The following is a 15,113-nucleotide window of genomic DNA, read 5'->3' on the forward strand; positions in this document are numbered from 1 at the left end:
TGTGATCACAATGTTTAGTAAAACAGCAGTTATATCATTATGAACAACCAATGAGCTGAAGTGGAATTATTAGTTATTGACACAGAAAAGACCCGTAACGCTACAGAACTAGGTATTGGAGTTTTATCTTATACGACTTTATGGGATAGTTTCTACAGACACACATTAAGTTCCAATGGCATGGAGATTCTCCATCGAGCATGCTTTCTAGTCCAGTAGGATTCATTTGGGTCTGGAAAACCAGCCCTATAACAGATTAAAACAAAACGTTTATTGTTGTGCTATTAACAGTAGTAGTAAATAGGGAGGAATAGAAAGTATAAAACAGGTTCAGAGCAAAAACACAGAAACATTTAATATCTACAGCTTACATTGGAGAATGGCATTTCACCTGTACCACAGCCAGCAGACAGATAAATTACATTAGTAATGAAGTTTACAGACATTCTGCCTCCAGTATTCTGTCATCACATTGGTTTGGGGTGTTACTGGCTTTGTACAGGTTAGTTAGTTGCTATGTTACTGCACTTGGCAGTTCTCCTCTTGGCGTGATGCTGTCATCATGGCCTCTTTGCGTTTCTCCCTCTGTTCCGGAGTCTTCCGTGTGCTCAGGGACCGATGGCCACGCCTCTCCTCGCCACTGGAGGTGGGACTAACACACAGGCCTTTCCCACCAGGGCTGTCAGACAGAGTTGCCATGCCGACAGGGCTCTGAAGGGACAGGGGCTCCAGCACCTGCAAGAGGAGGAAAGGGTTTTAAATGGTCATGTTATGGACAGAGACATGAGTGGACACTCCCAGTCTTCCTAAAGTGAAATGGTCCACCCCCCCGTCTTCCTAAAGTGAAGTGGTCCACCCCCCCCGGCTTCTAAGGTACCTGGTGGTATGACAAACTAGTTACAGCATAACAAAGTTCCTCTGCGATACTGGAGGTTGCAGAGGGGAGGACGGATCATAATAATGGCTGGAACAGAGCAAATGGAATGGCATCAGACACATGGAAACCACGAGTTCGATGCATTTGATACCATTCCACTCATTACCACAAGGCCGTCCTTCCCATTGAAGGTGCCACCAACCTCCTGTGCTCTGCAACTACCACAGGGAGGCTTCACCACAAGGTAATATGTGCCCAATATGGATGTGATCTTTCATTAGACTGAAGTTATGGAGAGGGTGTTCTTTTAAGTGCCATTCCTGAATAGGCATGAGAGAGGAAGCCGTCTCACAAATAGAAGTCACAACAGGCTGATGGAAATGCCAGTACAATTCTATAAAATGCAGACAATTTGTTCATTTGACATGGTGGCATCTTTCAAAAAATCTGGTCACCAATTGGATGGAAACGTAGCTACTGACGTGTGTGAGTGAATGTGTATGTTATCAGGTCTCCAGCGAGCTGTAGTCAAGAGTGATTTTCTATGTCGAGGAAAGAGGGTCCCCATTGCAGATGTGACCCAGGCTAGGGTCACATCCGGCTGACTGACTGAATACAACCATCTCTCACCTTCTTTCAGTGACAAGTCTGTTCTCTACCCTCCATCTCTCCCATGGCTTATATCAATCTCTGCTGAACAATGACCCACTGTAATTTAACTGCAGTGTGGGTCTCACCTTCAGGACTCTGCTGCCCCCTGTGTGTGTGTGTGTGTGTGTGTGTGTGTGTGTGTGTCTCATGTGTAGTGTGGGGCTGTGTTTCTGGCTACATGTGACAATCCGCAGGTGCTCCGTCTTGTGTGTGTGTAACTCACCTTGTGTTGGGGGGTTACAGAGGGGGTGGCGGCAGTGTGTCGTGCGGCGGCCAGACGAGGGCTACAGCGCTGCACTGCGGTTCTCCTCATGATGAAGGGACTGGCCTCTCCTAGAGGGATATCAGCAAACCCTGAGAGAGACATGAGACAAACCGAACATGAGGCTAATAGTAGTAGCTCAGGTTTATTGTGCTTCAATAAGAACAAAGTTATTGTTGGAATCCATGTTCCCAGGTCTCACCTCTCTGCACCAGCTCAGGAAGTCCCTCTGGCCTAAACTCCTCCTCTTCCTGTCTACTTCCTGGTTTGGGCGTGGTTGCTGTTGCTTTGATCCTCTTGGCAGTGTTCAGCAGGGCCTCCTGGGCTTTAAATGGAGTGTTGCTGTTGTCACTAGCTGCTAGAACACCACAACCCCTCTTCCCCAACGACCCCTGACCCTGACCAGCAGGCACCATGTTCTCAGAGTCTGTCTCTGCGGGACCCAACGGTATGAGTGCTTCCTGTGCCCTGGAGGCTGACCTCCTGCCTGACTTTCGCCTGGGTGTTTTATTGCTAGCATTGTTAGCCGTGTTGCTAGCGTTGTTAGCCGTGCTGCTAGTGGTCTGCGTGACAAGGCGCTCTAGGCGTGTTTCCAGCGTGTCGTTGGTCTCCTCCAGCTTGTGGACACGGACCATCAGGCTGCAGTATTTATCCATGCTCTCGTCCACCTCCCTGCTCCTCTCCTCCAAGGCTTCAGTAAGCTCCTCCAGTTCAGACTCACTGCTCCTCTTCTGCGCCTCCAACTCCCTGCTTCTCTCTGCTAGAGTCTTGCTGAGCTCCTGCACCTCCTCACTCCTCTCCTCTAGAGCTTTCTTCAACTCTTTGAGTTCAGCCTGCACCTCCTCAGAGCTCCTCTTCTGTACCTCATCACTGCTCTCTTCACCTGCTGGAACGACAGGGAGGTTTTACATAAAAATGGGTTTGTGTTTTACATGGAGAAAAAAAAGGGAGAAACATTTTTTTAAATCTGTTTTTAGCAACATTTACTAAAATTATGATTAATGTGCATTGTCCCTGTCAATTAAATCTAATATGATGTTCCACAATCTGAAGTATTTTCAGACAGTGGTGTAAAGTACTTAAGTAGTACTTTAAAGTATTTTTTAACTTATGTAGTTTTTTGGGATATCTGTACTTTACTATTTATATTTTTGACCAAATTACTGTTACTTCACTACATCCCTAAAGAAAACAATGTACTTTTAACTCCATGCATTTTCCCTGACACCCAAAAGTACAACTTGCATTTTGAATGGCTTGCGGGACAGGAAAATTAAATTCATGCACTTATCAAGAGAACATCCCTGGGTCATCCCCATTGTCTCTGGTCTGGAGGACTCACCAAACAGAAGTGCTTAGTTTGTACAGTGCATTCGGAAAGTATTCAGACCCCTTGACTTTTTACACATTGTTATGCTACAGTATTATACTAAAATGGATGAAATGTATATTTTTCCTCATCAATCCACACACACACACACACACCCCATAATGACAGAGCAAAAACAGGATTTGGAATTTTTGCAAACGTGTTAAAAAACCCTGAAATATCACATTTACATAAATATTCAGACCCAGACCAGCCTCGAGTCTTGGGTATGTCGCTACAAAGCTTGGCACACCTGTATTTGAGGGGTTTCTCCAATTATTTTCTGCAGATCCTCTCAAGCTCTGTCAGGTTGGATGGGGATAGTCGAGTGCTCTGGAGCAGGTTTTCATCAAGGATCTCTGTACTTTGCTCCGTTCAGCTTTTCCTTTATCCTAACTAGTCTCCCAGTCCCTGCCTCTGAAAAACATCCCCACAGCATGATGTTGCCAACACCATGCTTCACCATAGGGATGGTACCGGGTTTCCTCCAGACGTGACGCTTGGCATTCAGGCCAAAGAGTTCAATCTTGGCTTCATCAGACCAGAGAATCTTGTTTCTCATGGTCAGAGTCCTTTAGGTGGCAAACTTAAAGCGAGTGCTGCAGAGATGGGAGAACCTTCCAGAAGGACAACAATCTCCACAGAGGAACTCTGAAGCTCTGTCAGAGTGACCATCGGCTTCTTGGTCACCTCCCTGACCAAGGTCCTTCTCCCCCGATTGCTCAGTTTGGCTGGGCGGCCAGCTCTAGGAAGTCTTGGTGGTTCCAAACTTCTTCCATTTAAGAATGATCGAGGCCACTGTGTTCTTGTTGGTACCCTTCCCTAGATGTGCCTCAACGCAATCCTGTCTCGGAGCTCTATGGACAATTCCTTTGACCTCATGGCTTGGTTTTTGCGCTGACATGCACTGTCAATTGTGGGACCTTATATAGACAGGTGTGTGCCTTTCCAAATCATGTCCAATCAATTGATTTTACCACAGGGGGACTCCAAGTTGTAGAAACATCTCAAGGTTGATCAATGGGGGGTGGCAGGGTAGCCTAGTGTTTAGAGCGTTGGACTAGTAACCGGAAGGTTGCAAGTTCAAACCCCCGAGCTGACAAGGTACAAATCTGTCGTTCTGCCCGGTAAAAAAAAAAAAAAAATGGAAACAGGATACACCTGAGCTCAATTTCGCATCTCATAGCAAAAGGTCTGAATACTGATGTAGTTTTTAAAAAACATTTTTTATATACTTATTTGTTGCCTAGACTTTACCGCAAATGAGAAAGAACGATACACTAATATTGCAGTTAGCCATGACAGCCTTTATAATAGAACACTTGTGACCACACACACACACACACACACACACAATCTAAATATTGTACTTGGGAAAGAAAAACCCCCATCTTAAAGTAGAAATATAATGAAACAAACAGGCATTCTATTTTTGCTCTATTATACTGGCCACTATAGTAGACGTCGATCAAGGGCACAAGGCTACATGTGTGCAAAAATAATGTACGCTGAGTAAATCATTTTATAATCCCCCTTCACTCACAAGTGTTACTGTCAAGTTCAACACAACAAAAGCAAAATGTCTTCGGACTAAACTGCACATTATTACACTTTCTGCCTGTGGATATCTGTTCTACAATGTGCCAGCAGAGCAATGTGCCTTTATTGGCATAATTGATCTTATTCAGGCAGAGTACACCTGTCATAGCCCTTTTTACCCAGCTTAAGCCAGGCCCAGCGACACTTGATCCCTGAATCCACTTGTTTAAACAACAAACGCCTTATTTTCACCAAACTCTCTCATTCTGAAAATTAACCACATACTGTAGAGGGAAAACATTAGTTCACAGATATTAGTTAGTTCGTAAACCAGTTAACATTTCACACAGATTACCAGAGTCCAGTAACGCAAGGAGTCGTAAACCAGTTAACACTATAGCGAATTGGTTAGGTTACTAACGTTAGCTAGCTGGCGTTAGCTGTCTGATGTTATTAGCCTGCACATTTTTTCACACCATAAACACAATTATTTGTTCACTTAAGTTGGCTAATGTTGCTCAACATTTCTCTGGCTAGCTAACGGATAATTTGATCAAGCTAGCAAGATAACGTTACTTAACAATACTTGTACCACCACACTTTCTCGCCCACCTCAAACTTTCCAAATGCCAGTTGTTTTTCAGTTACAGCTCATGAAGTACGCTTCATCACCTTCTCACCCCTGGTCAGGCTTCTCATCTACCGTTACCTCTTGGGTTATGGTTCAGGGGACGCGCTGCTGTTTACTGACAAACTGCCTTTCTACTCTTCGTCTTTACAAAGCTGATGCTGTAACTAGCGAATTGGTTGTCTCTTCTCTCTTCAGTCGCGTGTTGCATTGTGATGTGAACGATTGGCTGAGCCTTGGACACAGACAGTATCGCTCCAAACGCGCATCACTCTTTCGCTTACAGCCAGTACTGATCCAAAGGCCCCCCCACTAAACTTTCGCATCGGATCTACACGAACCATGGAGGTCACCTATTTTGGATTCAAAACGGCAAATTTTTGTATCTCTGCCAAATGCACTGTAAATTATGTCTGAGTGTGCCCCTGGCTACCCGTAAATAAAATACATTTAAAAATGGTGCCATCTGGTTTGCAATATAAGGAATTTGAAATGATTTATACATTTACTTTCAGCACTTGAGTATCAAAAGTAAATGTAATTGCTAAAATATACTTAAGTATATTTAAAACCAAATACTTTTACTCAAGTAGTGTTTTACTGGGTGACTTTTACTTGAGAAATGTTCTACTAAGGTATCTTCACTTTTACTCAAGTTTTACAAATTGGGTACTTTTTCCACCACTTGTTTCAAATAATGTAAGTATTCATGTGGGGTTCCCCAGGGTTCAATTCTGGGGCCCCTACTGTTTTCATATATCAATGATATTTATCATTGATGGTAATGTAGTAGATAATGGTACCTGATGTCTGGCTGGCCTGTAGTTTCTGGGTCTCCAGTACAAGAGCCTCCCGCTCCTTCTCCAACTGTTTACAGGAGTTCATCCACAGGTTAACCTTACCGAGGGCTGAGTCCCTCTCCTTAGTCAGACGGGCCACTCTGGAGCTCAGCTCCGATACCTTCCAGACAGGACACAGATAAAAAAAAATATTAGTTACCATAACAATCACTCACAGATAAAACACATTAAAAAGTAATACATTTTCAAGTGTTTTTCACTCCTAATTTAATGCAATGAATTTCCAGACCGTAAAGCAACAATGTGACAAGGGCTGTATACCCGTTTGCTGCTGTCCTGCTGTATGATGGTAGTGCTGAGCTCCTCCATTCTGGTTCTCAGACTGCTCAGCTCTGACAGATGACCTCTGACCTCCTCCTCCGCTGCAGCCAACTGTCCCCTCAGCACCTCCTGCTCCGAGGTCAGCTCACCCCTAATGGCTGCAACCTCCTCCTCCTGCTGTGCCTTCAGCACCTCCTTCTCCGAGGTGACCTCCTCCAGGGATAACTAGGGAGGAGTCCGTAGTGTGTTAGAAAGAGGACATACATAGTGTGACTGACACACTGCATTGCTGAACCAGAAGACCGGCACAGTTTAACACATTTGTTTCCAACACGTTAACCGTGGTTGAAAAGTACTAAGTACCAAGATCATTCCAGTCTCGTATGGATGAATGAAAACCCCAAATACTAAGAATATAGGCTATTCTACATGATATCAATAGGACTATAGAAAACGACTGACCTTGTAGCTTTCTGACTGCTGCTGTAGTTCTAGTCTCTCTGCAGATTGAGCCTGTTCTTTCTGCTCCCGCTCCGACAGTAGTGCCTGCAGCTTCTCCATCTCTTGCTGCAGGGTGTTGTTGTTCTCTCGAATGTCCCCCATCTCTCTCTGCTGTGCCTCCAGGTCCTCCTGCAGTCTCAGAGTCAGCATCTCTCTCCTTCTCCCGCTCGATCTCCAAAGCCTGCAGTCGATCCACCTCTTTCTTCAGCCTCTCCCCCTCAGTCTTCCATTCACCTACTAAGTACTGCAGCCTCTCCCGCTCTTTCTCCCATTCCTCCGTTAGAGACCGCATTCTCTCCTTCTGTCCCTCCAGGCCTTCTCTGCATTTCTGCAGCTCAGAGCTCACAGAGCCAAGTTGGGCCTGTAACTCTTCCACCATTGCCCTCTGTTTGTCCTCCGCCTCTCTCATCCCTTTCTCCAGTTCTTCAGTGGCAGCTCGGTTTGCTGCCTTCATCTCCTCAATCTCTGCGTTCTTCAGAGAGAGCAATTCCTCAAGCCTCTCCTTCTCATTTCTCAGGCTGTCCAGTTCGGTGGTCATCTCCTCAATCTTACTGGCCAGTTCCTTCTTCTCTTCCTCCAACTCTTCAAGTTGGGCCGTGGCCGTCTCGGCTTGAAGCACAGCCTCCTCTAGGTTTTGGTCAGCGTCTTCCCTCTCCCTCTCCTGTTTGTCGAGCTGATCCTGAAGAGCATCTGCTTTCCTCTGGGCAGCCTTCAGCAGTTCGCTCATGTGTTTTTTCTTTCTCTCGTCGGACTCTATGCGGACCCGGAGCCTCTCGATGCCCGACCTCATTTGGGCCACCTCCTCCTGGGTTGAGTTGAGGCGTGAGGCTATCTCTCCTTTCTCTAGCAGAGAAGACTCCAGAGACTGGGCTAGTCTAGATATCTCCCCTTCCAGAGACTGGATCTTAGAGGCCATGGACTCAGTGTTTTTGCTCGCAGAGCTCTGGTTATCTTTGAAGCTGTTCAGTTGGTTAATCAGGTTGTTCTTCTCTCCGCTCTGCAGGGCGATGGTCTTCTCTAGCGCCTGACACTGCAGCACCAGCTGACCTCTCTCCATCTGCAGACTCTCCAGGTTAGCAGAAGTCACATCAGATTCCCTCTTCCCATTTCTGATATCTTCCTCTAAGATGTTAATAACCTCTCTAGTATCCACGTTTGTCTTCTCCAGACTCTCTGCCTTATCCCTCCACTGTGCCACTGACTGTTCCAGCTCATTCCTATCCTCGCTGCAGGACACTATCTCCTGTCTGAGTTGTCCGTTCTCTGAGGTGAGGGTGGCCAGCTGCTGGGCCAGGTCACATTTAGCTTTGCGGCTAGCCTCCATCTCCCTCTCCAGCGTGACTTTCTGCTCCGTCAAGCACTCCAAATCAGCCTCCATGGAGAGGATGTGTTTCTCCAGATTGGCCTTCTCAGAACGAACCCTCTTCAGTTCGCTTTCCACCTGGAAAAACCTCTCGCTCCAACCACCTTCAGGATGGAAGAATCAGATCTTCATTCATTCATAAATAAAGTAAAAAGCTTTTCACTTTCTATACATTAGCCTAAAGCACAAAAATTAAACCAATTAGATGCAAACACTATTAAAATGAGGCATATTACAAAGATTAAATTAGAGGTCCACAATTTGGGTTTCTGGTCCTTACCTTTGGCCATCTCCAGCGTCTCTAGCATCTCCATGACATCAGAGAGCTGACATTTAGAGGTCTGCAGCGCCAGTCTCAGGGACTCTGCTTCTTTTGTCAACTCTGAGATCTGGTCACCTGATAATAATAAATACATGTCATTGTCATCATTAAAACACCCTTGAGAGTAAACATAAAACACAGGACAAAAGATTGAAAACAGCAACCTGAGGAACTTACAGTTACTGCATGAAACTAAGGTTGGTAAGACAACCACATTTCACCGTTATTGAGAATATAAAACCTTCGACACAAAAGCAGCGATAAGCCAAATGAGTGCTAGTAAGTGTTAGTGCAAGAAAGACAAGTACAACAGTATGGCGTTTGTTTATATTATGGAAGGGGCGAGCAACAAAGGAGAGATAGTGTTTAGTTAAAAACCAACCTAGCGTCCGTCTCTCCACTACGGCAGCGCTAATCTTCTCCGCGGCACCACACATCTCTTTCTCCATCTGTTGGACCTTCACCTCTAACTCTTCAACTTTGACCTCCAGCTCAGAGCACAGCTCCTTCCTGAGAGTCATCTCAGAGGTAGCGAGGTCAAGCTGGGAGTGGAGGGTCTGTAGCTCCTCCTCTAGCTTTCTGACCACCTCCCTGCTCTGGGCCAACTGGTCCTGGTCACGAGGAGCTTCAGAGACTGCTACATGTTCACCGCAGAGGGTCACATCATCATCATCATCTAGGCTTTTACTGAGCGCCTTCTGCTGCTCTACAGGGACTTTATCCATGCAGTCACTGAACTCTTCAGCTGGCTCATTGTTGCCGACACTTCCTGTCTGTTGAGGTACCTCAGAGTTGTGGAGGTCATCTGATTGCTCAGCTGACGAGATCAATGAAATAAAGTAAATCCTTGTGAACCCGAAGCATATATTATATTAACATTAAATGGAAAGCATAACTACTAGAAATTCAATATCTTATCATATCATCAACAAACCTGTGGGTTTCATCTCCACGGTATCTTCTTTTAAGGGGAAGCTGACGTTGAAGAAGGAGCCTGACGTCTGTCTGGAAGTCGGTCCGTCCGCCTCTCCTGCAGAGACCTTCTTGTCTCTCTTGGTCTGAAGCTGCTCTATGAGAGACTGCTGCTGGCATGCCTGTCATAATAATCAGAATACATTTACTAAACACATTTTACTTCCAAGGACCTATACAATACAGGCCATTGTTGTAAATAAGAATTTGACCTGCCTTGTAAAATAAACACTAAAAAACAAAATCACATACACAATTAGCTCTCCCACTTTATTGATTTACCTGAGTCATCAGGCTGTCATAGTGCTCCTTGAACAGGACTAGTTCACCCTGCAGTCCGCTCAGTCTCTGCTGGAGCTCGGTTTGTTCCCTCTCAAACGTTCCGATCCTCTCTCTGGTCTCGTCCTCGCTCTGCCGGGTCGCTCTCTCAAACGCAGACTGAACAGCCTCGTAGTTCTCCGTCAGGCTCTGTAGCGTACGCTGGAGACACTTATTCTCCTGTTTGACCGCGTCTCTCTCATCCCCAGCGTTCAGACTGTGCCTCTGCAAGTCAGCCTCAAGTTGCTCCTTCTCCACGGTCACCTGCTCCTTCTCCACGGTCAACTGCTCCTTCTCCACGGTCAACTGCTCCTTCTCCACGGTCAACTGCTCCTTCTCCACGGTCAACTGCTCCTTCTCCACGGTCAACTGCTCCTTCTCCACGGTCAACTGCTCCTTCTCCACGGTCAACTGCTCCTTCTCCACGGTCAACTGCTCCTTCTCCACGGTCAACTGCTCCTTCTCCACGGTCAACTGCTCCTTCTCCACGGTCAACTGCTCCTTCTCCACGGTCAACTGCTCCTTCTCCACGGTCAACTGCTCCTTCTCCTCAGTGAGCTGAATGATGTCCATCTCCAGTTGGCCATGTTTTCTAACCTCCTCCTCCAGTGTCTCCATCAGCCCATCAACAGTGGTCTGGAGTGATTCCACTAAACCTGCTGTGGACAAGGCAGCCTGCATCTGCTGGCGAGTGTCTTCAAGAGTTGCTGTCACCTGGGTGACTTCACAGCTCTTCTCTGACAGCTGCTCTTTGACAGAGCCCAGCTCGGTCTCCAAGGTGGACCTTTGCGTCACGCTCTCCTCCAGTCTCTCGTTCAGAGAGGCCACGGTTCCTCTGAGTTCCTCCACAGTTCCTTTAAGCTCCTCTATCTGGGTGTCAAAGGTGTTCATGCAGGCCTCGTTGTCCTCCAGGTCCATCTGAAGCATCTCCAGCTGGACCTTGATCTTGTTCATGCTGATGACCTTCTCTTTCAGGGCGTCGGTAGCTTTGTCTTGTTCAGACTCAGCCTGGTTCAACCTCTCTTTCAGACTCTTGATCTTACGGCCTTTCTCATCGACACTGTTTCTGGCAGAAGACAAATCTTCTCTCAGCTTAGACAGTTCTATTGAGGCCCTCTCCCACTTCTCCTTAGCCTCAGCTCCCTCCTGGCTTTTACTCTCCAGCTGGCTCTTTACAATCTCAAGCTGCTCCTTCAGGCCTCTTTGTTTCTGGAGGTAAGTCTCCAGCTCTGTGACATGGATCTCAGCCTCCTTATGGAGTCTCTCTGAGAGCTCTTTGACTTGCATCTCCTGAGAAGAGATTAGGTTTGTTTTCTCCACCAGGCTGCTCTCCAGGTTGGAGTTGAGCTCCACGGCAGCCGAGTGTGTCTTCTGCAGAGCTTCCAGGGAGTTATTCAGGTCAGAAGACAGCTGGGTGGAAGCAGCATCATTCTCAGTGAGTATGTACTTCAATGTAGAGATCTGCTTCAGCAAACCATTCCTCTCCTCTTCCTGGGAGTCCCGAAGGCTTTGATACTTCACAGAAACCTCTTCAGCTTCCCTCTGGATTTTCTCTACTTTCTCTGACATCTCTGCCTTTTCCCTCTCAAGACCTGAGGCCTTGGTCTCAGCTTCGTTCACCTGAGCCTCTAGTTTTTCAACCACGTCTCTCAGTATGTGCAGCTCTGTTTCAGTCTGGGTCAGGGTCTCGGTCATGTTCTGCAGAGCGCTTATGGACTCCTGTGCCGCAGCTGTCAGAGTATCACAGCGCTCCTGTAGAGAGCCAACAGTCTTCGCCTGCTCTGAGAGGCTATCGACTTCACCCTGAAGACTTTCCCCTCTCTTTTCTGCCTCGGAAAGCTTCTCCACAAGATCCTCTTTAGTATTGACAATGTTGTCATACTGGGCCTGTAGTTTAACACCCAAACTTTTCTGGATCTTCAGGTTGGACTCCAGTGAAGACACCTGGTCCTGGAGGAACGGCAGCTCCTGCTGAATCTTAACCAGACTCAGCTTGGCGTGCTCAACCTCGTCGGCCTTCAATGCTACGCTTTCCTCACACTCCTTCAGGAGGGAGGTCTTCTCCTGGGTAAATCTGGCCAGTTGTTCCTCCTGTAGGGCTGTGGTCTGAGCCAGACTCTCTCTGAGCTGGGCTACATCGCTCTGGCCTAACTCCACCAGAGCATCTTTGGACCGGGCCAGGTCGCAGGCCGCCTGGTACTGCTCCTGGAGCTCAGTGTGAAACATTTCGGCCCGCTCCGCCCTGCCAGTCTCCACCTGCAACCTGGACTCCAGATCCTTCACTTGTCCCTCAAGCTGGGTCATCTGCAACCCAACGTTTTCCAGGTTTTTTAAGTGTTTCTGGTCAGACTCCTCCAGCTGTTTCTGGAGCTCTTCGTACATGCGTCCCTTCTCCTCCAGGTCGGTACACTTGTTGAGGAGTTCTCCCTTCAGGGAGTCGATCTGCCCTGATAGACAAGCCTTCTCAGCCTCCAGAGTCTTCAGCTGCTCCTGTAGACCTATTTTATCGTCATTCAACGAGCCCAGACTCTTCTCCAGCTCGGCGATTTTGTCAACTAAGCCTTGCTGCACAGCCTCAGTCTCGTTAACGAGCGTCTCCTTCTCCGTTTTCCATCCCTGAAGTGTCTCGTTCTCTTTCTTCAGCTGCACAAACTCGCCCTGAGTGGTGGTCAGGGTTGTTTTCAGTTCCTGGATCTCCTTCTCCAGAGCGCTGTGTTTGTTTGTGATCTGTTCCACTTCCTGTTTTTGGGTATTGAGTTCACTCTGAGTCTTGTCATTCTTGGTCTCTGAGTCTGTGAGCGTTTTCTTTAGGTTCTCTAGATCTTGGGCTGACGATCTGGTCTGGCTTTCCAGTTTAGTGACAAGTACTTTCAGCTCTTCGGACTGGGCTTCATTTTTGGCTGTTGAACAACAGACAACATGTATTGTGGGGAAGCCAAAACCAGAGATATGACATGACAAGGCATGGAATGAAAATGAGCTCATTCCACATCAAACAGGATTTAAAACATTACATTTACATTGCTAGATCATAATAGATAGGTTTGGAAACCACACACAAAGCCTCACTTTAACAAGAGATTTTATATCAATGAGTACCTGGACAAATAAAGGTTAAACAAAACCCAACAACATACCTCTGAAGTCATCCAGCATGCTCTGGGTGCGTTTGAGGTTCTGCTCGGAGCCCTTCCTCTCCTCCTCCAGCTGAGAGAGCCTCTTGCTACCCTGGTCCAGCTGGGCGCTCACAGTGTTCTTCTCTCTCTGCAGCTCCTGCACAAGTTAAACACACAACAATCAGATTACTTCTGGTTCCAAGATGGAGGACATCCAATGTCCTTAAAGACCACCCAGGCTAGGGGTGAAACATTGTGTGCGTATATTAAAACAGTAGTTTTTTGGTGTGTGTGTGGTTTCATTGTGTTTTTATTTTATTTAGTCCAGCACATTTTTCCACAAATGAACACATTACAGAAGAATACACAACAGGTTTAAAGAGAAATTCCATGAATCATGGCCCACCTCAAATTTCTTCCTGAGGTCCTGCTCCTTGTTTTGGCTGGCCTGTTGGCTCTGTTCTGACCTCAGCAGCTTCTGTTTCTGCTCCTCCTGGTCTCTCTCCAGCTGGCTCCTCTGGCATGACACCTGGCAGGGAGGGAAGTGACATACTTGGTAACAGGAAGTGAACTTTGAGTGGTTGTCAGTGACATGTAGAAATGAATAACTCCAGGCCATAATCACAACGTATTCCATTACCTTGTCCATCTCAGCCTGCAGGATGTTGTGGTCTTTCTTGGCTTGCTGTATCTCCTGGTTCAGCTTGGTCTTGATCTGGTTAAACTGCTGCTCTAGGGAGTGGTGGCTGCTCTGGAGGTGGGACAGCTCCTACACACAAACACAGGAAAACATAAATTTATACACCTCCCTTCAGCAACAGCTGTTCCACACAAAAAAACAGCATGGGTAACAGAGATTGAAGTTGCCACAGGTGGATTCTCAGTATTAATTTTAACTACAGAGTCTGAAAGAACAGAGGACAAAGCGAGCAAACCTTCTGGCTCTCCTTCTCCTGGTCCTTGACCTTCTGTTCCAGAGCTCGTCTGCAGCTCTCAGCGTTGTGCCTCTGGCAGGACATCTCTTCAGAGACCTGTTTCAATTTTTGCTCCATTGACACACACTGGGAGGAGATACAGTAATGATTCATACATTTTATTGTGTTCAAAACAGCCCTCAGAAACACAACAGGAATGCATTAGCAAATTATTGTATTTTTTGAATATGCCATATATGCCCTACCTTGGCGACCGCTTGTTCGTGCTGAGTGGTAGCCTTGCTTAGTTCATCTCTGCTCTTGCCCAGGGTCTTGTCTCTGTCGGTCAGGTCTCTCCTAGCCTGGTCCAGCTGGCCTTCAAGCTCCTGGAGCCTGCCGCTCTGCATCCTCACGTCCTTCTCCTGTGACTGCAGATGCTGCTCCAGCTCAGACACTTTACTCTTCAGCTCTGACAGGACATTAAAAAACAGGACCAAACATTGAGAAACCACCGGAATTTTCCCAGTCAGAACATTGAATTCATTCCGTTACAACACGTTTTCTCACAAATGTGCCTACTGACAGGGTTTGTAAAGGATAGTATTAGTATAACAGGGCGTGTTCTCATGGGTAGTATTAGTTTAACAGGGCGTGGCCTAAAGGATAGTATTAGTATAACAGGGCGTGGCCTAACCTTGATTCAGCATCCTCAGCTGTTCCATCTGCTGAGAGGAGCCATCAGAATCAAACTGGGATACAGATGTGCTGATTCGCTGGGTGGATTTGATTGGTGTATCCTCCGTGTTCCACAGGAAGCTGCCAGCGGATGTCCCACCCCCTGCCCTCCTAGCCAGGGGTGTTTCAATGGTGCCCTGGGACTGGCGGCCCTTGTCTTGCTGTTGCCATGGGAATATGGAGGAGCCTGCTTGTTGCCGGGTGGCAATGTCCTTATGACTGACGGACGACTGGTTCAACAGCTAGAAGACGAGACAGAAGCATGCATCGTATTAAAGTCCCTCCAGGATTTTGCAATTGCAACTCTTCTGTGTGCAAAATCAACAATTCCCTGCATATTACGAGGGTTTGCAAATTGGACAAATCACTGCAATATCACAGCATAAAACGGTCTGCTCACAACATTACAAAAAGGAGGGATCGCA

The 15,113-nt window shown here is 46.9% G+C and overlaps 1 protein-coding gene across 2 annotated transcripts in view; it reads right to left on the bottom strand.

Annotated features, from left to right (window-relative positions):
- cenpf (centromere protein F) overlaps positions 1 to 15,113 on the bottom strand; it is a 21,185-nt gene continuing 6,072 nt past the window's right edge. The window contains exons 6-22 of one of the 2 annotated variants that reach the window (XM_064953203.1): positions 14,648 to 14,930; positions 14,220 to 14,422; positions 13,975 to 14,100; positions 13,680 to 13,808; positions 13,446 to 13,568; positions 13,061 to 13,196; positions 9,888 to 12,823; positions 9,568 to 9,727; positions 9,016 to 9,450; positions 8,592 to 8,708; positions 7,145 to 8,415; positions 6,910 to 7,098; positions 6,448 to 6,672; positions 6,130 to 6,286; positions 1,993 to 2,676; positions 1,752 to 1,882; positions 1 to 735 (exon numbers count right to left, since the gene is read on the bottom strand). In XM_064953203.1, coding sequence (XP_064809275.1) covers positions 520 to 735; positions 1,752 to 1,882; positions 1,993 to 2,676; positions 6,130 to 6,286; positions 6,448 to 6,672; positions 6,910 to 7,098; positions 7,145 to 8,415; positions 8,592 to 8,708; positions 9,016 to 9,450; positions 9,568 to 9,727; positions 9,888 to 12,823; positions 13,061 to 13,196; positions 13,446 to 13,568; positions 13,680 to 13,808; positions 13,975 to 14,100; positions 14,220 to 14,422; positions 14,648 to 14,930 — 7,521 coding nt within the window. In that variant the 3' untranslated portion in view covers positions 1 to 519. Of the gene's footprint in view, positions 736 to 1,751; positions 1,883 to 1,992; positions 2,677 to 6,129; positions 6,287 to 6,447; positions 6,673 to 6,909; positions 8,416 to 8,591; positions 8,709 to 9,015; positions 9,451 to 9,567; positions 9,728 to 9,887; positions 12,824 to 13,060; positions 13,197 to 13,445; positions 13,569 to 13,679; positions 13,809 to 13,974; positions 14,101 to 14,219; positions 14,423 to 14,647; positions 14,931 to 15,113 lie in introns of those variants that run through there. The other variant, XM_064953202.1, reaches the window with a different exon arrangement.

The sequence above is a fragment of the Oncorhynchus masou genome, chromosome 32, assembly GCF_036934945.1.
Source record: "Oncorhynchus masou masou isolate Uvic2021 chromosome 32, UVic_Omas_1.1, whole genome shotgun sequence".
NCBI lineage: Eukaryota > Metazoa > Chordata > Actinopteri > Salmoniformes > Salmonidae > Oncorhynchus > Oncorhynchus masou.